Source organism: Podarcis tiliguerta (genome assembly GCF_965153285.1).
Source record: "Podarcis tiliguerta genome assembly, chromosome: 1".
Classification (NCBI taxonomy): domain Eukaryota; kingdom Metazoa; phylum Chordata; class Lepidosauria; order Squamata; family Lacertidae; genus Podarcis; species Podarcis tiliguerta.
The window spans coordinates 112,631,630-112,656,345 of NC_139534.1; the positions used below are offsets into that span (position 1 = coordinate 112,631,630).

Genomic DNA, 24,716 nt, shown 5'->3' on the forward strand with positions numbered 1-24,716 from the left:
TGGTCAGATGAGGACTGCCTTCTTAAACCTTCCCTAATCTAGATAAATGCTTTACAAAATTCCATGTTTTAAGAAATCCCCAAATTGCAGCAAGTGGCGCTGGAACCCATCAGAAGGGATTTTCCTTTCTGTTCTTCTAAGTCCCACTAGTTCCTTTCAGCCTGAAAGGTTCTACACCTTTATTTTCTCTTTGTGATTAACCAAGAATCCCCCCCCCCCACAAGTCACAAGTCAGAAATGCCGTTTAAATGACTTAAGCTGAGGATTTAAGACTGTGTGGAGATAATTTTCTAACCAAAGCATGTTTTAAGGAGACCGTGGAAAGTATAAGAGCTTTGGAATGACGCAGCAAAAAATAGCTTCGCCATTTTGGCAAGTTCTGTCGGAAGACTTATGTCTGGGAGGAGGAATAGATTTGTTTTCATATTCTGAGTGAGCCCCCTCAGAGGGACTAAAGAAGGCGACAGATTTGCGAGACTGATGATGGAAAGAGTGCTTTTATTTATGAAAGTGATGATATATGGAAACCATCTCGACATGATGATTGGAGAAACGGAAAATTCACACAGGATTATAACTGGTGTTTACCTGCTTAAGGAGATTATCAGAAGAGATCATAAAGAAAAAAAGAAAAATATACGAACAAGATGAGATGTGAGAACAGCAAGATAGGACTGGATAGAATTATGAACATTATTTGGATAGATTTGTGGATATTAACGCAGCAGCAAGAAGATGATTGGAATCCCCTTCGGAAATTGAAATATGAGTCCCCCCAACAAAAAAAATTAAAATTCGGTTTTGTAATTCGGAATTTATGTCATGTGATTTGATTTGATTGGTCGGTTAATAAATTTTTTTTTTTTTAAAAAAAAAGAGAGGAGATATGACAGCCATCTTCAAATATTTGAAGGGCTGTCACATGGAAGATGGAACAAGCTTGCTTTCTCCCGCTCTGGAGGGTAGAACACAAAACACCGGCTTCAAGTCACATGAAAGGAGATTCTGACAAACATCAGGAAGAACTTTTGTGACAGCAAGAGCCCTTCAACACTGCAACAGACTTGCTTGGGAGGTTTTGCACTCTCCTTCCTTGGAGGTTTGTAATCGGAGGTTGGATGGCCATCTGTCATGGATGCTTTAGTTGAGATTCCTGAATTGCAGGAATCCTTGGGGTCCCTTTCAACTTTACAATTCTAAGATTTTATGAAAGGTCCTTACAACATAATGCAATTTAGTCCCATATGATTAAGTAATTATAAATAAATGAGTCCCCCCCCCATCCTGAGAATAGTGCACTCAGATAAACTGGTTTGTGCAGATCTTTTTAATTAAGATACTTTGGTCATAATAACAGGCTACATCCAACTAAATCCTAGAGAGAGGATCCAACTAAATCCTAGAGAGAGAGAGAGAGAGAGAGAGAGATGTAAATTTACATAGCAGGAGGAGGGCAAATGAGGGCTGAGAGCAAATGTAAAAAAAAAAATACAAGAGCTGCATATTCCTGCATTGCAGAGGTTTGGACTAGATGATCCTCAACGGGGTCCTTTCCAACTCTACAATACTATAATTCTAGGGGAAAGGAGGCGAAAGGGCAAAATCGCTTCCCAAAGGTGTCTTTCCACATGAGAAAGGATTTAAAGAAAACAGTTAAGCGGGGAGATGTGGAAAGGTGGGAGGGGGCACAGAGAGAGGGGGGGGGAGGAAAGAGTCGCCCTGTTAATTTATTCGCAACACAGCCCATTACACAGGAAAAGAAACCCAAACGTGCAGCCCTGGCCCTCAAATGAAAGGTGACAGCAGGCGACCACAGCCTCTCCCGCCTCTGCGCCCTTTTGGGGAGCCCGTGTCAGCCCCAGAGGGACCCTGCCTTGACCCGTGAGCAGCACAGCTTCAACCGCAGCCACACAGACACACACAAAGCACCTGAGGCGAGGGCGGGAGCTGGACAGGCAGGGAGAGCACATGCGCCCGGCCCCTGCCACAGAGGTGGGAAGGGGACACGAAGTAACTCAACCCCACTCAGTTCCTTGAGGTAATTGTGTGCAAACACACCGTGCCCAGACCTTGCCCAGCCCACCACCGCCCTGGACGCCTCCTTTGCCTCAAAGGAGACCGTGTCAAGAAGAGTTCAGCCGGCTTTTTGTCACCTCCCTCAGGGATAACACCCGGGGCGGCCTGCACCCCCTTCCTACGCCACTGCCAGTAGCCCATCCCCAACACCCTCTTAATGAAGGGAGAACCAGACGCCTCACTGTTTGTTGTAAAACTCACATTTAAGTCACTAGGACAAAAAAAGTTGGAGAGCACAGGTGACACAGATTTCAATGCATTCATAATCCCAGCTAGCTGAACAGGTGTGTGGATGTGTGTGTGTGCTCCTCAGCATTGCTGTTCTCTACTACAGACACTTTGTGGCAGCAAAGCACAACATTTTCTGCACTTCAGGAGAAGAGAGTTCTGCTCCTGCCTATGCCCAACTCTATCGACAACAAAAAATTATATAAAAACCAGCTGTGCAGAAATGACTTACATGAGGGACACTAGAGGGCAGCATTCATACTGCCAAAAAGAGCACTCTCTGGCTGTATCTATACACTGGATTAGCAGATATTTCCTCTCCTCAGAAAAACCTGAGAACTCAGCTGGGGGAGGGAAGAGCTTTGACATTCTGTAACACAGTACTCCAAATGCAGTCGCATCATGGATTTATATGACAGCATTATGCTATCAGCAGTTTGTATTCCCAATTTCTTTCCTAATGGTTCCTAGCATGAAATTTGCCTTTTTTAGAGATGCCGCACTGGGTTGGTATTTTCATTGAGCTTCCCACTATGACTGTGATTCCCGCCTAATATTGGAAGCAGAACACAGCCATCATGAATAGTAGCTATTGACAGCCATACCCTCCATGAATTTGTCTAATCCTAATATTTTAGAGCCATCCAAGATGGTGGCTGTTGCAATGCGCTGTGTGAAGAAATGCTCCCTTTTGTCTGACTAGAATCTTCCAGTGTTGACCTCCATTGCATGTCTATGAATCCTAACGCTATGAGAGAGGAAGCAAAACACATTCCTTAATCCATCCATATTTTTATCATGTCCCCTCTTAGTCACCTTATTCTCTAAACTAAAAAGCTTTTTGTCATGTTGGTTGCCCTTCTCTCAATCTTCTCTAACTCCACGTTATCCTTTTTGTAGTGTGGTGCTGGAATTGTAAACAGTATTCCAAGTGTGATTGTACCACACTTTTGTATAATGGCATGATGATATTTACAATTTTATTTCCAGTGTTATTGGGTGAACATTTTAGGGGTGGTAAGTTTTACTCAGACTCGGTTTTACTCAACTAAGTTTTATTCAGAGTAGAGCTATTTAAGTTAACGAACCTAACTCTAAGTGAGAGCTGGACCATAAAGAAGGCTGATCGCCGAAGAATTGACGCTTTTGAATTATGGTGCTGGAGGAGACTCTTGAGAGTCCCATGGACTGCAAGAAGATCAAACGCATCCATTCTTAAGGAAATCAGCCCTGAGTGCTCACTGGAAGGACAGATCGTGAAGCTGAGGCTCCAATACTTTGGCCACCTCATGAGAAGAGAAGACTCACTGGAAAAGACCCTGATGTTGGGAAAGATGGAGGGCACAAGGAGAAGGGGACGACAGAGGACGAGATGGTTAGACAGTGTTCTCGAAGCTACAAACATGAATCTGACCAAACTGCGGGTGGCAGTGGAAGACAGAAGTGCCTGGCGTGCTCTGGTCCATGGGGTCACGAAGAGTCGGACACGACTGAACGACTAAACAACAACAACAAACTCTGCCATGCTCATTAATTTCACCAGGCCTACTCTGAGGAAAAATTAGTTGGAAAACCACCACATATTTTGCATTATTAATACCCCTGACCGTTAGGTCCAGTTGCGGACGACTCTGGGGTTGCGGCGCTCATCTCGCTTTACTGGCCGAGGGAGCCGGCGTTTGTCTGCAGACAGCTTCTGACTCACGTGATCAGCACGACTAAGCCACTTCTGGCAAACCAGAGCAGTGCATGGAAACGCCGTTTACCTTCCCACCGGAGTGGTACCTATTTATATACTTGCACCTTGACATGCTTTCGAACTGCTGGTGGGCAAGAGCTGGGACCGAACAACGGGAGCTCACCCCATCGCGGGGATTCAAACCACCGACCTTCTGATCGGCAAGCCCTGGGGTCTGTGGTTTAGACCACAGAGCCACCCGCGTCCCTATTTTTAATATGTTCTTATTTTAATTGTTTCTTTCTGCAGTATTTTATCTTGTAAATCTCCCAGAAAGTTTTTTTTTAAGGTACAGAGCAACTAATGTGCCATAAAGAATAATTATTATAATAATATTCTATCTAACACCATTTTTGAAGGCTGCTGTTTTTATATATGCCACTAGATGGCCGTGTTTGGCTTTGTGTTCCACCCTAAACAATGTATGGAGCGTGGTTTTGTAAGTAACCTATTTGGCCTCGCAGAATCTTCCACTTCCATTATCCTTTAATAGAATATCTCCCTCTAATAGCATAACCAAGTGCCAGTGGGAATGGAGTCAGAATATGCCCACTGAGAAAACAAAGGGTCGTTAGCCGCTTCACACACTTCCATTGCTACTGCTGCTGCCGCGCCTGCAGAGGGGGACTCGCCTCAAGCCAAGCCGTTGCTTCAGAAAAAAAGACCTCAGCGATATATATATTTAAAGCAACTTTCTCCTCCTCCCTTGCTTCTTTTTGCTTCCTCAACCAGCCAAAAATGCCTCACGGAGATCGGGGGAGTGACTGGAGGGGAAAAGAGCAGTTCCGCAAACTACTCATTGGTGGCTTAAGCATCGAAACAACAGAAGAAAGTTTGAGAAACTGCTATGAGCAATGGGGAAAGTAAACGGATTGTGTGGTTATGAGAGACCCTGCAAGCAAACGAGAATTTGGTTTTGTCACATTCTCTTCCATGGCTGAAATTGATGCAGCAATTGGCTGCCAGACCTCATTCCATTGATGGAACAGTAGTTGGGCCGAAAAGAGCTGTAGCTAGGGAGGAATCAGGAAAACCTGGAGTTCATGTTACTGTGAAAAAAATGTTAGTTGGTGGAATTAAAGAAGATACTGAGGAACATCACCTTAGAGACTACTTCTTGGAATATGGAAAAATCGACACAATTGAAATAATTACAGACAGACAATCTGGTAAAAAGAGGGGCTTTGGATTTGTAACTTTTGATGACCATGATCCAGTGGATAAAATTGTATTGCAGAAATGTTGTTGTTTAGTCATTTAGTCGTGTCCGACTCTTCGTGACCCCCTGGACCGGAGCACGCCAGGCACCTCTGCTTCCACTGCCTCCCACAGTTTAGTCAAACTCATGCTGGTAGCCTTGAGAACACTATCCAACCATCTCGTCCTCTGTCGTCCGCTTCTCCTTGTGCTCTCCATCTTTCCCAACATCAGGGTCTTTCCCAGGGAATACTCTCTTCTCATGAGGTGGCCAAAGTATTGTAGCCTCAACTTCACAATCTGTCCTTCCAGTGAGCACTCAGGGCTGATTTCTTTTAGAATGGATAGGTTTGATCTTCTTGCAGTCCATGGGACTCTCAAGAGTCTCCTCCAGCACCATAATTCAAAAGCATCAATTCTTTGGCGATCAGCCTTCTTTATGGTCCAGCTCTCACTTCCATACATTACTACTGGGAAAATCATAGCTTTTACTATACGGACCTTTGTTGGCAAGGTGATGTCTCTACATTTTTAAGATGCTGTCTAGGTTTGTCATTGCTTTTCTCCCAAGAAGCAGGCGTCTTTTAATTTCGTGGCTGCTGTCACCATTTGCAGTGATCATGGAGCCCAAGAAAGAAAGTAAAATCTCTCACTGCCTCCATTTCTTCCCCTTCTATTTGCCAGGAGGTGATGGGCCCAGTGGCCATGATCTTCGTTTTTTTGATGTTGAGCTTCAGACCACATTTTGCGCTCTCCTCTTTCACCCTCAGTAAAAGGTTCTTTAATTCCTCCCCACTTTCTGCCATCAAGGTTGTGTCATCAGCATATCTGAGGTTGTTGATATTTCTTCTGGCAATCTTAATTCCGTCTTGGGATTCATCCAGCCCAGCCTTTCACATGATGAATTCTGCATATAAGTTAAATAAGCAGGGAGACAATATACAGCCTTGTCGTACTCCTTTCCCAATTTTGAACCAATCAGTTGTTCCATATCCAGTTCTAACTGTAGCTTCTTGTCCCACATAGAGATTTCTCAGGAGACAGATGAGGTGATCAGGCACTCCCATTTCTTTAAGAACTTGCCATAGTTTGCTGTGGTCAACACAGTCAGAGGCTTTTGCATAGTCAATGAAGCATAAGTAGAAGTAGAAGGAAGATGAGTCCCTCAGGTCGGAAGGCATCCAACAAGTTACTGAGGAAGAACAGAGGACAAATACAAGGAGATTCATAGCTGATGAAGCGGCTGATCACTCAGTTGCGGATATGCCTGGAAGCGAAAGGAAAGTCCAATGCTGTATAGAAAAATATTGCATAGGAACCTGGAATGTAAGAACCATGAACCTTGGTAAGCTGGATGTGGTCAAAAATGAGATGGCAAGAATAAATATTGACATCCTGGGCATCAGGGAACTAAAATGGAAGGGGAATGGGCGATTTCAGTTCGGATGACCATCATATCTACTACTGCGGGCAAGAATCCCATAAAAGAAATGGAGTGGCCCTCATAGTCAACAAAAGAGTGACGAAAGCTGTACTGGGATGCAATCTCAAAAATGATAGAATGATATTGATATGAATCGAAGGCAGACCTTTTAACATCACAGTAATTCAAGTTTATGCACCAACTACCGGTGCTGAAGAAACTGAAATTGACCAATTCTATGAAGACTTACAACACCTTCTAGAAATGACACCAAAGAAGGATGTTCTTCTCATTATAGGGGATTGGAATGCTAAAGTAGGGAGTCAAGAGATAAAAGGAACAACTGGCAAGTTTGGCCTTGGAGTTCAAAACGAAGCAGGGCAAAGGCTAATAGAGTTCTGTCAAGAGAACAAGCTGGTCATCACAAACACTCTTTTCCAACAACACAAGAGACGACTCTACACATGGACATCACCAGATGGGCAGCATCGAAATCAGATTGATTATATTCTCTGCAGCCAAAGATGGAGAAGCTCTATACAGTCAGCAAAAAGAAGACCTGGAGCTGACTGTGGCTCAGATCATCAGCTTCTTATAGCAAAATTCAAGCTTAAACTGAAGAAAGTAGGAAAAACCACGGGGCCAGTAAGATACAATCTAAATCAATTCCCTTATGAATACACAATGGAAGTGAGGAACAGGTTTAAGGATTTAGATTTGCTGGACAGAGTGCCTGAAGAACTATGGATGGAGGCTCACAACATTATACAGGAGGCAGCAATGAAAACCATCCCAATGAAAAGGAAATGCATGAAAGCAAAGTGGCTGTCCAACGAGGCCTTACAAATAGCGGGGGAGAGAAGGCAAGCAAAATGCGAGGGAGATAGTGAAGGATACAGGAAATTGAATGCAGATTTCTGAAAAATAGCAAGGAGAGACAAGAGGGCCTTCTTAAATGAGCAATGCAAAGAAATAGAGGAAAACAATAGAATGGTAAAAACCAGAGATCTGTTCAAGAAAATTGGAGAAATGAAAGGAACATTTTGTACAAAGATTACCATAATAAAGGAGAAAAGTGATAAGGACCTAACAGAAGCACAAGACATCAAGAAGAGGTGGCAAGAATACACAGAAGAATTATACCAGAAAGATATGGATGTCTCATACACAGCAGGCAGTCTGGTTGCTGACCTTGAGCCAGACATCCTGGAGAGTGAAGTCAAATGGGCCTTAGAAAGGACTGCTAATAACAAGGCCAGTGGAAGTGATGATATTCCAGCTGAACTACTTAAAAATTTAAAAGATGATGCCGTTAAGGTGCTACACTCAATATGCTGGAAAACTCAGCAGTGGCCAGAGGATTGGAGAAGATCAGTCTACATCCCAATCCCAAAGAAGGGAAGTGCCAAAGAATGCTCCAACTATCGCACAATTGCACTAATTTCACACATTAGCAAGGTTATGCTTAAAAGTCTACAAGACAGGCTTAAGAAGTATGTGGACCGAGAACTCCCAGAAGTGCAAGCTGGATTTCAAAGGGGCAGAGGAACCAGAGACCAAATTGCAAACATGCGCTGAATTATGGAGAAATCTAGAGAGTTCCAGAAATAACCTCTACATTAAAATAAACAGAGGCGTAAGTAGACACATTTAGCAATGCAGTGTATTTTAAATATATGAACTATTTTATTGTATACTGCTTCAGCGACATTTTCGGAGGGGGTGGGGAAATCTTGCCCAATAAACTTCAGTAAAATTCAGGACAAGCATTGCGTTTCATCCTAAGGATCAACAAGTGAAAATTCATCACCTCTTTACAAAAATATTTTTCCTAAACAGAAAGACTACAGCTAAAGATGAAATAGTTGTACATATGTTCGTTCAAAAAAAATACCATTAACATTTGTGGAACATAGTTACTGATAAAAGCAACAGGGGGTCTTAAAAACCAACACATTATTATAACGTTATTACTATTGCCAGTCAACTTCCTGCAGAATCACCAGAATTTACTGAAGCTCTCTTGGGTGGGGGTTTTGATGCCACTTTATTTCTTCTTAGTTTCCTTTTTAAGAAGTTCCTTATCTCAATTTCAAATAGATACAGAATAAATGCCACAAAAATAATGCCTCCCATTAAAATAGTCGTCATTGAAGTGATAAGAGAGTTTCCTGGGAATGCCAGTGGAGAATCGTCAATATAAATCTGCAACAGAAAATATTGTAATTCCAACAGTCACTTCCCTTTAAATTGACTATTCTTCATAATGTTGACTACAAGATAGTGAAACTGGTCTAAGTGATAGCGAAAGCTGGCATATGCAAATCTAAGTGGTGGGGGAAGAGAAGCACTCATCTGAGTTTATAGGGAAAGCAATTTGCATGCGGTTTGTTGCAAGATACTGCATTATATTGTACCTCGTAAAATAAAATACCCAGAAAAGTATGGGCTAAGAATGAGCGCTCACATCTTCCTTGTAGGAGCCTTTTGCGGGCCGACGTGCAGCACCCCGGCCCCTTGGGACCCACCAGCTGGCTGGGCTGGCCTGACTCCCTGTGATAGCCATTGGAGTTCCCACCAAAGCTCAGTTAGCTAATCAGCCCTGCAGGGAGGCGGGGCCAACTGCTTAAATAGGAGGCGGAGCCGGCAGCAACCATGCTGGAACTCTCCCTGAAATATTGGAGAGGTGCTGCCAGCCAGAGCAGACTAGCCTTCCCAGACATTTGGGTCTTCCATCCCCATTAGCCCTTTGCAGTCCCAAATCACCTGGAAGGCATTAAATTGGAAAGGCTGGAGCAGAAAGTTAACCTGGCCCAGATTATCCAAGTGACTCTATCAGCTCTTGTTTGAGATGGCAGCCTTTCCATGATCATATGTTTGGCACTGGCAGGCCTGCCAAGAGGGCAGGGGGCATATTGCTGTGCCAGAGCAAGCACATGGCCTAAACTCTGAACTTTAATTAACTCCCACCCCACCCCCCACAATTATGTTTCTAGAGCTTGTACAACAGAAGTGACAAAGCAAAATCTTCAGGCACCATTCAAAGCCTTTGTGAGCTAAGAGGCTACTCCTGCCTTGCAGTGTTCTTAGTCAATGACCGAAGTCACAGTTGTGCTATTTAAATATCTGCTGGGCTTCTCTCACTAAAGAGTACTTGCCTCAGACCTGGGCCTTGACATCCAGAAAGTCATTCATATATACAGGGTGAGTCCTTTAAAAGAGGCCCCGTGGATACAGAGTACACATGTTCCACGGAGCCTCTTTTAAAAGACACACCCTGTATGAGGCTATATATATATGTAAAAGCTCCAGTCTGCTTTAGCTTCCACTTCTGTGTGTTTCCCTAAAGTGTCCTTCTCCAGTCCAGTCCCCCTTGCACCCGCTAATTCCTGCTGTTCTCTGGGAATGTGCTGAAGTAAGGGCTAAATATGTGGAAACATTTTGTACAATCTCGTATCCTATTTTATGTTTGTTAATTCATTCTATAGTATGGTGTAATTTGTGTGTTGTTTTTAAAAAAGAGCTAATGACAATACCTGAAATTCGTCAAATAAGTTACAAAAGGAGACTCCAGGAATAGTTGATACCCTGAAATGGAAAAGCTCAGATCCCTGTTGGAAAGGGGGGAAAGTTGTTACTAATATGCAGTAACATTTGTTTTCATTTTTTAATTAAAATTGTAATCCTTGGCTATTAATTCAGTTGAAACGTTTCACAGAAATAATGTGCAGTACCATGTCGGTATAACTACAGCCTTAAAATCAGTGTTGCTAGCAGTTGTGTTATATCCTTGGAACAGTGAATTTCTGACATTTTGATTTAATATGCAAATTACTTAATGTCAAATGTATATTGCAGGTGGCCCAACATGTGGTCCAAGGGCTGCATGTGGACCTCAAGGCTTTTCCCCCGACCCCTCAGCGACATCTGATGCCCCCTCCCCAACCCTCGTGCTGCCTTCTTTAAGTTGGGTAAGTGCTGAGAAGGAGCTGTGAGGGCTGACAGGATCTTAGAGCCCTCCTGTCTCCTTCCCAAGGCCTGATGCCTTTATTACCTGTAACGGTTCTTGGGATTGCTTGTGTGTAAATTGCCTTTACTCGTGGCTGTCTTGCATGGTTGAACCCTTTCTGACAGAGGAGCCTCTATCTCGTGGCTGCCTCAGTCGCTGGCAGAATCCGTCAGTGGGCGTTTCTTAAACCTTTTCCAACATAAAAGCTGCTTGACGCCCAGTCTCCTCCCCCGTTGCCTGCGCGAAAGTTTTTTACGCACTGTGGGCGTGGGCAACGGGGCACTTGTCCCCTCTCCGCTTGTCTCAAGTGAAGAGTCCTGGAGCCAAGTCTCCGCTTCCTCTATCTCTTCCCCTTCTCCACTGGTGTTGCGCTGATTTCCTTCCCCAGCGTATGGGCTATTCCTCCTCCTACTGGGACCCTCTCCACCATCGTCCGGGAGCCCTCTCACCTCCTCCCGCTCCAATGGCAGTTCCCTGACATTACCCAGCTTTGGGAAGGCAGCACAGGGCTGGGGGTGGGGCATGCATCAATTTTAGGCCTTGTTCCACCACACCACCTGCCCACATGACTAGGCTTTGTGTGACCCACAGGTTTGGTGTCGAGGTACACAGACAAGTCAGCATGACACCTGATTTTCATCCTCTTATGAAAATCAGGACATATGTCTTTTGGTGCCATGCTAACTTGTGCGAAAGCGCAGCATCCTCCTCTCCAGGGTCAGCAGTGGCACTGGAGGGGGTAAATGGGACATTCTAGGATCAAATCAATTCAAGAATTGATGCTTTTGAATTATGGTGCTGGAGGAGACTCTTGAGAGTCCCATGGACTGCAAGAAGATCAAACGCGTCCGTTCTTAAGGAAATCAGCCCTGAGTGCTCACTGGAAGGTCAGATCGTGAAGCTGAGGCTCCAATACTTTGGCCACCTCATGAGAAGAGAAGACTCCCTGGAAAAGACCCTGATGTTGGGAAAGATGGAGGGCACAAGGAGAAGGGGACGACAGAGGACAAGATGGTTGGCCAGTGTTCTCGAAGCTACAAACATGAGTCTGACCAAACTGCGGGAGGCAGTGGAAGACAGGAGTGCCTGGCGTGCTCTGGTCCATGGGGTCACGAAGAGTCGGACATGACTCAACGACTAAACAACAAAAGGATCAAATCAGAAGCTGGGATGGCTTCTTCAAATTCTGGGATGATGCAGGAAAATTGGGGCACTTTGAAAGGGTTTGAGTACTCTTGTGATCCACTTTGTTTGAAAAGTTGGACCACTCAGGTACAAAGAGTTTAAGGTAAGAAGAGTTTGGTTTAAGGTACAGTGGTACCTCTGGTTACGAACTTAATTCATTCCAGAGGTCTGCTCTTAACCTGAAACCATTCTCAACCTGAGGTACCACTCTAGCTAATGGGGTCTCCCATTGCCGCTGTGCCGCCAGCGTGCAATTTCTGTTCTCATCCTGAGGTAAAGTTCTTAACCCGAAGTTCTACTTCCAGGTTAGTGGAGTCTAACCCGAAGTGTTTGTAACCTGAAGTGTTTGTAACCCAAGGTGTTTGTAACCCGAGGTAGCACTGTATGTATTTTCTCTGGCACTTACAGTTATCGTTATAGATAGGCCATCTGGGTTATATAGTTCAGTTTTGAGTCTGTGCTCCAAATATTTTTTCATTTTTAACATACTTGATGTTTCATTGGTACCTGAAAAAACAGTTAAAACAGTCGCAGAGTGGTAGGTTTGAGTTTCTTCCTTCTTTTTTACATTTCAGTAGGGCCAGTATACAGATGAATAGCCAGATCTATTTCTCACGAAATGTAAAAGTAAGAAAGGTATCAGAGGCACAGCATGATGTATTAGAGCTGCACAGGGTCTTCTACAGCGGCTTTCCAGAGGTTAACAAACAGCAGTGCTTTTTTTCTAAAAAAAAGTTTAGGGGTACTCTCATTTTTCTACTCATATTGAAATACTGCCCCTCAATGAGGCCAAACTTAGATTCACAAAATGTTTAGGGTTATGCGTACCCCTGCATCCCCCCAGAAAAAAAGCACTAACAGTGATTACCGGTAATTATCACGAGTGGGTGAAGAAGGAGAGGTGTGGGCAAACATTAATATGAAATGTTGCTTAACCTGAACTCCTCTTTGTTATAGCCGAAGTGCCACCATAACTATTAGTCATGGTAAAAGCTAGCAGGAGACCTAGAGGAGGAAGAACAGCTAGGGGGAGGGGTGTACCCATGGTAAACCAATGGGTTGTGTTATGCTTGTTTCAGGCCTTAAGGGTCTGTGGGTGTAATAGGTTTTGCATGCAGAAAGAATTGGACTAGATTCAAGTCTTTCCACATCAAGTCTTCCCTGAACTAGAACTTGCAACAGCCCCAGCAGGCATGGCCAATGGATAGGGATGATGGGAATTCAGCAACATACAGGGGACCAAAGGTTCCTCACATCTACTATAGGGCAAGAAAGAGAGCCTGAAAATATATTGACAGCAAGTATTTCCAACAGGAACTCTCCGATATGAAAGATAATGATGAATCCCAAGTTTCTTCGGCTCCCTACCTGAAACTTTCCAGTTGGTTCTGTTGTTGACTTCTATGATTGTGATAAAATAGGGAGATGTCAGATTTACAAAGCGACCCTCATCCTCAATGGTGAAATAGAGAGGAAGCCTTGATACTGGGAATTTCATTCGCAGGGCCTGGCAATGAAACATATATAGAAATCACTGACATTAAAATGATGCCTGCATGGAAAGACATGGAATGACACAAATGTAAGTATTTACATAATCTGGTTTAGTTCTGCTAAATAGGAAGTCTGATGCTGGACCTACAAATTGGTAATGAGCTGAATGAAAACCAATGGACTGAAAACCAGTCCCAGAAGGTCTGAGATTCTGTGGGTAGGTGGCACATCTGTTAAATCTGTTATGCATAAGGTTGCACTACTTCTAAAGTAGCGTTTCACAAGCTGGTAAGGAGGCATTTTTGCCATGAGTGTTTTCTTGGAGTAGTCCTGGTTTGTTTCCAGAAAGAAAGGGCAATCGCTGAGGCTCCCGTTTTGACCAGTAGAGCCCACAGTCCAGAACTCCCAGGTCAGCTAAGTGCGGTGGTGGGGTGGCAATGGGTAGGGCTGGGCGAGCCAGAGCTGCTTGTTGTTGCTGCCAGTGCTGGGTCCGGTGGCAGCCTGGGCCTGACTCTGCAAGGTTCAGGGTGCAATCTACCTCAGCACCTAGCGGATCAGAGCCATCGTATGTTGCCGATGATAGCAGGGCCCATCAGCAGCGTCGGACTGGCTCTGCATGGATTTTACTTGATTTTTACTTATGGGAAGACAGCTGCCCCCTTGCCCCCCTCTTGGCTACGTCCATGTGGGGTGGGCTAAAGGAAGAACACAAGGTCAGAAGAGGGCCACGGTTGGGAAAAGGTTGGGAAACATTGCTCTAAAGGATCAAATTCTTAGATTGAGCACACTCCTAAATATAGCTTTGTCAATGGAGAACCAGATAAGCCTTTGTGGGAAGGAATGTCTTTCACATTAATTTAGGCTGGTGTGCCAGCTGCAGCTTCTTCTGGAAAGCAATAGCCTGGTCACCGTTATCTGGAAACAAGGATTGACTACTGTATTGGGCTGCATCTGGGGATACCTTTGGAGACTGCTCAGAAATTGCAGTTACTGCAGAATACAGCTGCTAAGTTAGTAACTGTGAGTGGCTTAAAAGGCTTCACTAGCTACCAGTTCATTTCTAAGCAGAATTCAAAGTTCGCCTTTAAAGCCCTATACAGCTTGGGACCCAAGCACCTTGAAGAACCATGGGAGTCTTTAGAAATTCTCCTTGGCATGGCAGAAGGCAGCCAGAGAAAGGATTCTTTGGTTATGACGCCCCATTTGCAGAATTTCCTCCCCAGAGATGTTTGCCTGCCACAACATTGTCATCTTCTCAGCGCTAGCTAAGGGTATTTTTATCTTCTTAGGTTTCTTAATGTACTGTTATTTTTATATACTTTACATACTGGATGTAATGGTTCCAGGATACTATATAACTCCTCAGAATAACAAACAAAAAGCTGCACATGTAGGCATAGACCTTACCTTCTCCTTGCAATCAGAAAAGGCAACAGAAAAGGACAGCTTCATATTTTCTGTACATCCACATTCAGAGCGATTTGACTTTCCAGCACATTGCTTGTACCGTCCAGAATTCTGTGGAAAAAGTAAAGGGACCCCTGACTGTTAGGTCCAGTCGCGAACGACTCTGGAGTTGTGGCGCTCATCTCGCTTTACGGGCCGAGGGAGCCGGGGTTTGTCCGCAGACAGCTTCTGGATCATGTGTCCAACATGACAAAGCCACTTCTGGTGAACCAGAAATGCTGTTTACCTTCCCACTGCTTGCACTTGATGTGCTTTCGAACTGCTAGGTGGGCAGGAGCTGGGACCGAACAATGGGAGCTCTCCCTGTTGTGGGGATTTGAACCGCCGACCTTCTGACCGGCAAGCCCTGGGCTCTGTGGTTTAGACCACAGTGCCACCTGTGTCCCAAAGAAGGTATAATGAAGGTAATTCTCGACTGTGCTTACAAAGTAGACCAACATATGCAATGGAAATCATTTGACCTCTGAATCAGTCTATAGTTTTACAACTATCAGTGGACTGAAGAACCCAGTACGTTCAAATTTGGTGGAAAAGGGTTGTCAGAAAGAAAGGGAGAGTCAGGGCAAAGAGAACTATGCAATAACTTTTGTTCCTTAGTGAACAGGAAGCGTGATATGCAGTTGGGTTGAAGAGAAGCATTCTCTTGAGCAAGAGACAAAGGAGCTGAATGGACATTGGGGCTCTTGGATGACAGCAAATGATTTTGCAGATGAAATTCTCTGCCTGCTTTTCAGCCTTTCCCTTTTTCTTCTCTACACTCTCCATATTCTTAAGCAGCCTTGATACTGTGGGCTTTGAGAGTCTTTAATCAGATGTAAAATATCATTATCTTGAATATATGGAATAGTGCAAAAGGAGCTATGCATACAATCCTCTACTGCCTCTTGTTGATAGAACAGGAAAACATGGAGGATTGTAAAATGGGGTGAGGCAGTAGAGTTCACCTAGGGCAAAAAAAGGAAATGCTCATATTGACTGCTCTGGGTGCTTCAAATTGTTTCCATAGCTCCTAAAGTAAATTTACCTTGAGTGTGTGGAAAGTAGTTGGGCAATTGTGTCAACTTATGTTCTGATCCTGATCTGTCCTATTATTGCAAAGGTTTGGCAAGTGATATGAGGTGGCAATGAGGTGGCCATAAAGTTAAAACATAAGGATTTGAGCCCAAGTTTTCAGGTTATTTTTCTCAGAATAGTATGTAGCTATTTATAGTGGGAAGAAGACAGGTGTTGAGTCTATAGTATGTGCAAGCAGGATGCCAAATTCTGGGGCAAACTCTATAGAAATGCTTATCTGGAAGTTGAATTTCAATATTCTCCTCTTAATTAGAAATCTCTTTTCTTAATGCGTGTATATGTATGTAAAGAACATGCAACCGCACGGAGTGCAAAATGGATAGCAATTTTTTAAAACGTGCATTCTCAAAGCTCTTACAGGAGTAGCTATGAAGACTTACTTTTGAATTTGTAAAATAATCCCTCAGTTTAGGTTTGCTGGGGTCAGCATTATAGAAGTTTTCTGTGAGTGGAACAGCAATTCCCAAAACAGATGGTGGCCTGTAGTTCACCTGGACGAAAAACAACACATTTTAATGGGGGAAATTTATTATTTGAAGAATTTTTGCAAACAACTTAAATCGTTAGCGGGACTTACATAAAAACGTGCAGTGAAAATCATTTAAATAAAATACAAAGGATGAATAGTAAATAGATATGAATTGGCTATGCAGTGATAAAAGATAAAACATAAGTAAGCACAGAAAGGGTCAAGGATTTTATGTTTTCTAATTGGTTGTATAAATTTATTCGTGTGATAATCTTTGTAAATGAAAAAAGAGGGAAATTATATGATGAAAAATAAGACTGGTTTCCCTGTTGTGTCATCTCCCCAACCCTGTATTCATACGATTATTACCAGCAGCACAGATTTCTTTCTTTTTTAAAAATAAAATAAAATTTTATTAAGGCTTTATTAATACAGATAAAAGAACAAATTTAAAAAGCAAACTAATCTAAATGAAAACAGAAAGAGAAAGAGAGAGAAATGCAATCCTCTCTCAAAGGTAGATCTCAAGCCGTGTCTCACACATAAGGGGGTGGTTCTTCCCAGATCTCACCTGGGAGCTTCCCTTCTTCCAGCCTCCCACCCTGGGAGACCTTCCTTTCCCTGCCTCTCACACAGGGTCCTTCACCAGCCAGCCCTCACCTTCATGTGCATACACCCCCTCATTGACCCAGAGCAGAGGACATAAAAACAACACCACCAAAAGCAGGACCAAAGGAAGGCAGGAAAAAAAAACATGAAGATGAAAATAATAAAAGAGTGGGGAAAGAAAAGAATGGGGGGAAAGGAAATAAAAGGGCTTCTGATTCAAATATCCTGAGAAGAGCTCTGAAGCCCAGACGTAATGAAGGGACGCAGAGGGCATAGCACTGCACGTATTGGAAACTCCCTGATGCATTCGCCATGAGCGGAGGTATCTCTGTTTCTTTTAAGATGTATCTGAATTTCGGACTTAAGAAACATACGTGTTTTGGAAGAAAGAGAATGGTAACCTGCGAAATGAATCAGCCACTGAGTGCCAAGGTTTTGATCTGGAGATGATTAAGATCGGAATTGGTGCAGGATCAAGGAATAACATCAACTCCTGATATCCAGAACACGGGAAGTCATCCAAAAATGTTTAATTCGGAACTGTTTAGTTGGCTCTTTTGATTGTATTGTGATTTGGCATGATTTGGCATCGAATTAATGTGGCCTCCATAGGATTGTTATTAATGAAACATTTAAAAAATTGATTTTTTAAAAAAAGATAGTTGGAAATGTTGACCCTGCCTTCTATCAGAAGAAGTTAGCTTTTACTTGTCTGCTTCACTGACACAGATGCTAGAGAGTGTAGTGACGTCCTCAGCATTGCTATCTGTTTCTTGGGCCACACTTAAATCCATCCAACTCAGGAGTCTTGTGCCTGGGTATGGCTTTGGAAAAATGTATCCCGGGGCTTCGTAGAACAATGGGTACATCTGTGCCCTTCCCCTGTTCAGAACATTTAAGAAAGGGTACGAAAGAATTCTAAACTAAAATGTAGGATTTAGGATCCTTACCGGTAGCTGCTTTAAAAGTCTGGCAATCGCTGAGCCGTTTGGTTCAGCGCTGACATCCTCAACTAGCCAGTCCGAAGGAGAGGTTTTAGCAGATAGAACATAGTGCATTGATTTAAGATAGGAGCAGGAATTCTTCAGCGTTAAGACAAGAGTTGTCAATTCACATCGGAGAGATCCCAATGCGATAACAGCTATGGTGGTTTTACCCTAGGGATGTTTATGAAAAAGCATAACATTACTTGGTCTCCAACATAGATGAATATAATTAGCTTCCCATCATAGAATGGATCTACACACAGGGGGGAACCCACTATAAATAAGTCAGAAATTAAATCATTATAACAAAACAAACACTATGGAAAATCGCAAAGAATTTTGTTTGTTTGTTTTTTCTCCAGCACTATTTGGTGTTGCATATTTATAATGCATTTAAAGCGCTGTTTTTCGACTAATGAAGCTGACTCCATAGAGCAGAGGTCAGCAAACTAAGGCCTGTGGGCCGGATAAGGCCAGAGGGGCTCTTTAATCCAGCCTGAGGACCCTGCCCGGTCAGTCCCCATGCTAAACTGGCACAGCGCGGCGATTGACTTCCGCGATTGGCATGCAGGTGGCTTTGGATTGGCTTCAGGAAGCTCCCGCAGCAATTGAGAGCCGTCCCTGGTTTCCTCAGCACACAGGCGGCGAGGCTTCAGATTGGCCAGCGAGGCCATGGACAGAGAGGCCTGTGGGCATGTTGTGGGGCTTCGGCCGGAGCTTGGCATGCCTACTGGCCCAGACCTGGGAAGCTCTTCCAGAAACGAGAGGTGCCACCACCGCTACCGGCTCTCAACCACCGCCGGAGGAGGTAGGAAAGCAGGAGAAGGGGAGGGCCTGGGGGAGAGAGAGAAGCCCATCTCACCACGGGGGACTGACTTCCATGATGGGCGTGTGGGTGGCTGTGGATTGGCTTCAGGAAGCTCCTGCAGCCAATTCTAAGCAGCAGACACCTCTGGGCAGGCAGCAACACTGGCCAATTCAAAGCCATGCCAGCCATGGACAGAGAGGCCCATGGGCGCATCGCAGGGCTTCGGCCGGAGCTTGGCATGCCTGCTGGCCCTGTGCCTGGCACCCGGGAAAGCTCTTCCAGAAGCGAGAGCTGCCGCCACTGCTGCCAGCTCCCAACCACTGCCAGAGGAGGTAGGAAATCGGGGAGGGAGGGGCTGGGGGAGAGAGAGAAGCCCCTTCTGCTGGTGTGTGTGTGTGTGTGGTCCAGCCTGATTTAAGGGACAGTGAGCCAGCCCGCTGGTAGAAAAGTTTGCTGACCCCTGCCATAGAGCCTTAACCATGCAAGCATGGCTGTTGACATAAGGCATTAGCATTCATTTCGCCAGCACAGCATGTGTGCATTGTACGTACTAGAAGAAATCCAAATTCTGTCTTCCATTGGAATAGTTTTAAGAATTATCATATGACAAATGTTTCTCAAACAGGAATAATAAATATTATTAATCTAATACTCCAAAACAAACATATGACAACAATATATCCATATAAAGACAAGGGTCACACATCAGGTAAAGATAGCTGGGACTGGGCCCCATTCATAACAATAGACCTACAGTACGACCACGTCATACATGCATTTAATTTGCCTGATTTCAACCATACGCAGTTGAAGTCTGGCTGGTTGAAATCTTGCAAGTTGAATAAGGAGCTGGCAGGAGGCGAGCACCTTGCTTGAGAAGCAAGGCAGAGAGCTTAAAAGCTATTTTTGCACCAGGAAAATCTGATGCAAAAAAGTAATTTTAAGCTATCTCTGCCATGCTTTGCCTATCTGCATGACGGGTCTGGGGTGCTCCTGGGAGATTTTAAGAGAACTTGGATGGACCTGTGAGATCTCGCAAGAGCACTTCAGGGCTTCTGGAGTCCCAGGATGCTCATGAAGGGGTCCAGTTCCAATGATTTGAATATACACATTTTTGCAGATACGCAGACTGCTTTGAACGGAATGCCTGTGTAAGATACAATTGCACTGTAGTCATTAATAACTTGCATCCCATTGCTTTCAGTAAACCTTGTAGTGTAGTCTTATACCATATAGCTGTGTCTGTGCTAAACTGGTGCCTGAAGGTGATTAGGGGTAGGGTGAGGGCTATTAAAAGGAGTGTAACACTATGAGTGGCTGGTTTTTGTATCAGTGTTGCGTTCCCCCCAAAGGCTGCCAATTGGTGCTGCTTTGACCCATGAAGCCTTAAACGGCTCAGGACTATAATACCTCAAGGACCACCTCACCCTATCTAAACCAACCAGGACCCTGCAATCATTACCTGAGGCCCTTCTGCATGTGCCTTCTCTACAAGAGGTCTGGAGGGTGCCATCACAAAAGCGGGCCTTTTCTGTGGTAGCTCCCCATTTGTGGAACGCTCCCCCTAGGGAGGCTTCCCTGGTGCCTTCAATGCATATCTTTAGTTGCCAGGTGAAAATGTTTGTCAGGCGTTTGGGCTTATTAACATTTTATAGCTTTTAAAATGTGCTTGTGCTTGTGGGAGGGGGATTGCAGGCCCGTGCGCAGTGTGCCTTGGGAACTGGGAAGTAAGCAACAAAAACGACATGAGAAGAACTTGGAAATAAATTGGCCATGAAGTTTTGGCATAGGCATTGGGTGTGTATCCCAAATCATCCTACCTGACTGCTGGATGATTATTCACAATGTCAGTCCTGGGTTAAGTGTCCCCTCAAGATGCTGGTAAACTAAGCTGACAGCCCCTGGCCACTGAACGGAAGCCCTTGGCCCATCACCCCCACCTCACGTCATCTGGACCTTCGGATTTCAACCCAGACGCCTTTACCAGGGTAACCTGAGATTTTTACATGTCCAACAGGAGAGGCTCCCTCTCACCCCCAGGTTACACTAAGTATCCAACCCAATGCCTTTTCCCAGCACACAAGCTGGCCCCTCCCTGCCAGCTCACCACCAAAGCTACTAACATCTGCAATGAATGCCCAACACATCTAGCAACCAAGTCTCATTAATCTACAATTTTTAGGGAGGAGAGCCATAGCGTAAACTGGTCTAAAACCAACATAAGTTTGTTTTGTACAAAAACACGGGGAGAAGATTTTTGGAGTCTGAATGCACATTAAAGCTGTGTGTACTTTATCAAGGTACTCTGAAAAAAGCTCGCGGCATGTTACCTTTTTGTACAAAAACACGGGAGAAGATTGCTAACATAGTTTTTTGGAGTCTGAATGCACATTAAAGCTGCGTGTACTTTATCAAGGTACTCTGAAAAAAGCTAGCGGCATGTTACCTTTTCAAAAAATCTACTGTGAACAGTGATATCGATTAAATTGCTATTGTTGTCGTCAAAATAAGTTCTTGTTCTCACATCCAGGAGAGAAGGCCTTCCAATTACAATGTGAATTAGCCTATTATGGAACACATTATACGCTGTGGAAGGAAACAACAATGAGAATAATGTTCATTTCCAATATTTCTTTCCTGTAGAACAACCTCACACAAAAGGCAAAACTTAGCTCCACTCTGAGACTGCAGTTGGGTTGAAAAATACTTGAGGATTTTGGCTGATTCCAGCATACCCTTATTTCATATACATCTGTGTACAAATGCACATCAAAATGAGAAATCCGTATGAAAGATCTATAGGCAGGATGGGAGTCAATAGGATAAAAATATATGTAAAATACATTTTGTTGAATTTCAGTTAAATTATTAGCGTGAGGATCATAACTTATAAAGAGTTTGCTTTCATATGATTGCAAACACTTTCAGACATTTTATAGAGAATAGAGTAGAGAGACAAGAAATACTATATTTTTTGCTCGATAAGACTCACTTTTCCCCTCCTAAAAAGTAAGGGGAAATTTGTGTGCGTCTTATGGAGCAAATGCAGGCTGCGCATCTATCACAGAAGCCAGAATTTCCTCCTCCAAAAAGTAGGTGCGTCTTGTGGTCTGGTGCGTCTTATAGAGCGAAAAATACGGTATGTGCAGTCTTACCTACATTAATTGGAGTCACTCTGAATTTCAATTCCAGCTTTGACCCAATATCCAAGTATTTAATGGCATGGCGTGGTAGGTCATCAAACTGTTGTATTGTATATCTACATATGTCAACAACAATTTTCCATTTTCTTTTATTTACGGTGCCAAAGTCATACAAGAACCACCTCCCAGGTGGAATGTCTGTATTTAAAAGTACCCTATTAGGCATGGTAGCATCTCCTAAAGCATTTTGGTCATCCACAACTTGAACAATGAAGAAACTGCTACTGCCTGGAATCACCACTGTTTTCTCAAGATCGGTTGGTTTAAATATATTCACACCTGGAAAACAAGAAAATAATGAAAACATCATTCAATGTGCAGAAGCTGCATTTCCCTTTGTTGTTGTTGCTGCTGCTATGAATATGCCTAATTTACACAAAAGATAAACTGACCTGAAGCTATGGCTTCTTTGATATAAAGTTTAGATTCCTAATTTTTGACAGACTGCCACTACCTGTGTGGCTCTCCTAGTCAACAGCAGCCCTGTAACTCCCACAGCTCATGAAACTTTTTATTTTCCTAGAAACCTCAGAAATGCAGGCAGTGTCAAGTGAAGGCTGAAATCCCATGCTTCATTCACAGGCTGGAAATTGGGGGCTCTTTCTCTTCTTTTTATGGGGCTACCAGATTAACTCCTTACCTTACTTTTCTGGGATACACCGTCCGTATCCTTCCTTCATTTTGCCATTTTGTCTCCATAAGAAAATTATGAATTTACACATAGTTGGAGACTGATTGGCTGGCTGTTGATTTAGGAAGAGGATCTAGTAGAAATAAAAATGACTGGATGACGAGGAACATATAAAAGAGGCTACATAGGAAATTAGGAAATGCTGGGCAGGGGCCACCATCATGCAACCACTCTTAGACGACTAGTATTTCCTACAATTCTTTTCCTATATATTTCCCCACTTAAGTGTAATTAGCATAAGCCAAAGACCCTCCTTCCAAAAACTTTTCATTATCAGGTGATGCACAAACCTGGAGAAGTCAGCTGAAGCCTGTATGATATACTGCCTCCTGTAGGGGGCAAAACTCTTAAAGTATTTGCTGTACAAGGGCTAGCAGTTTTAGATTCAACAGGAAACCGATCTAGAACATCTACCAGTACAGCTGATATAAAGCCCGGAGGAGCTGGCGTCCTAAAAACCTCTCTGATTATACACGATCCTCCTGGCCTAAATTAAAAAGAAGCATACATTTAATACCACCTTGATGATGTCAGATCACACATCTAATGAATTTTAACGAATTTCGACTAGTTCCTAAGATTCCCTTGCTGGAAAATTGTACTAAGAGAAAATTGTGGTTTCAAGCATGTCAGCTGGCACAGGGCTGCTGTTCAGCAGCTATTTCTGATCTTTTGAATCACTATGATTTTGTACTGAATTGTAATTTTTTGATGAATTTGTCTTTAGCTTTATATTCTCCTGTGCTTTGAATTTACTACCATGATCACAATGTCTGTTAACTTGTAATGGTATTATTGTTACTGTGAGCCACTTTGAGCTCAACAGTTGTTGTGGGGAAAGCAGAAGACAAATATTAAATCAAATCACACGAAAATACCCCTTAATCTCCAAGTTAGGTACACCCAGTAGGTACAATATTTCATGGGCCATATTATCTGAACCTGTTCCTTCTGGCTCTAGCAATATCACATCCCTGGAAGACAGCAGATTCCAGCAGTCTTTGCTCCCAAATGTGGTGGTGGGTCCCCATCCCCCCCCCAGATGATGAAGTCATGGGAAACCATGTCATCATCATACACACTGCAGAAACCATTTCCAATTTCCTACGACACACACATCACCTACTGATAGATTTTTGAAGCCTACAAGTTTTGTTTGAAACTTGTATTACACAGTATACGTTGCAAATGTTAGTACAAAGTGGTTCTAAGAGCAGGCAGAACAAGAAAGCGGCAACCCCCTGAACAATTTAACCAAATTAGAGAGATGCTATTTTGCTATATTCTGTAAAATAGCAGGGTACATTAAAAAGAAAAACCCAACAGAACAAGACATTGCTTGTTAACAAAACATATGCTGTTATTGATATTTACTCATAATCTAATCTTTTGCCTCTTTGCAGACTAGTGAATCTCTCACGGTTTGTTCCTATCAGTGGCTTGTGGTTTAAAAGTAACATCTGCTCTTCAGTGATATACTGTACAGCCAAAGGACATTCAAAACCTAAGTCAATATCCTGGAACAAAGTGAGAAAATTAATTATATATATATATTTTCATGTGTTTATGGATACAAAACTTGCTAAACAATTTTAGGAATAAATAGGAATTTTAAAAAAGATAATTTAATTTATAATAGCAATCAGAAGAGAAATTGCTTAGAAACTGTGTTTCTTAATAACAAAAGGTAATTCACATATCCCCTCTGCCCTCAAAGTCTTCACATATCCCCTCTGCCCTCAAGGTCTTCAACGTCAAAGTTATAGCTGAATTGCTCTACGGAATTCCAGTCTGGCTACCAGGGTTTACCCAGCCGGTAGAATGAGTGCAGGCAGCTTGTGTCTAGAGGAGGTCAACACAAGGTAGAGACTGCAGCCTGGGCGAGATTTCTTACATGCTGGTTAAACATCTGCCTCACAACAGATAACGATCCTCTCCTTAGTGAAGTTTTGCTAGATCCCTTTCTTTCCCCAGGGCTACAACGTTTTAACATAAAGGGACAGCAACTTGTTCTTAAATGTAAACTATATGTTGCTCTCCGCCTGCAGTTCCTAGATCA

At 43.4% G+C, this 24,716-nt stretch overlaps 1 protein-coding gene across 3 annotated transcripts in view; it reads right to left on the bottom strand.

The window, feature by feature from the left end:
- Nucleotides 1-8,311: 8,311 nt before the first annotated feature.
- The window catches only part of LOC310674741 (cation channel sperm-associated auxiliary subunit beta-like), a 68,857-nt gene continuing 52,452 nt past the window's right edge, over nucleotides 8,312-24,716 (bottom strand). For all 3 annotated transcript variants that reach the window (XM_083434356.1, XM_083434354.1, XM_083434355.1), the window contains 11 exons: nucleotides 24,032-24,174; nucleotides 22,948-23,144; nucleotides 21,919-22,245; nucleotides 21,210-21,349; nucleotides 17,920-18,126; nucleotides 16,272-16,382; nucleotides 14,758-14,868; nucleotides 13,225-13,363; nucleotides 12,263-12,363; nucleotides 10,199-10,273; nucleotides 8,312-8,867 (listed from right to left, as the gene is read on the bottom strand). In XM_083434356.1, coding sequence (XP_083290482.1) covers nucleotides 8,646-8,867; nucleotides 10,199-10,273; nucleotides 12,263-12,363; nucleotides 13,225-13,363; nucleotides 14,758-14,868; nucleotides 16,272-16,382; nucleotides 17,920-18,126; nucleotides 21,210-21,349; nucleotides 21,919-22,245; nucleotides 22,948-23,144; nucleotides 24,032-24,174 — 1,773 coding nt within the window. In that variant the 3' untranslated portion in view covers nucleotides 8,312-8,645. The remainder of the gene's footprint in view (nucleotides 8,868-10,198; nucleotides 10,274-12,262; nucleotides 12,364-13,224; nucleotides 13,364-14,757; nucleotides 14,869-16,271; nucleotides 16,383-17,919; nucleotides 18,127-21,209; nucleotides 21,350-21,918; nucleotides 22,246-22,947; nucleotides 23,145-24,031; nucleotides 24,175-24,716) is intronic.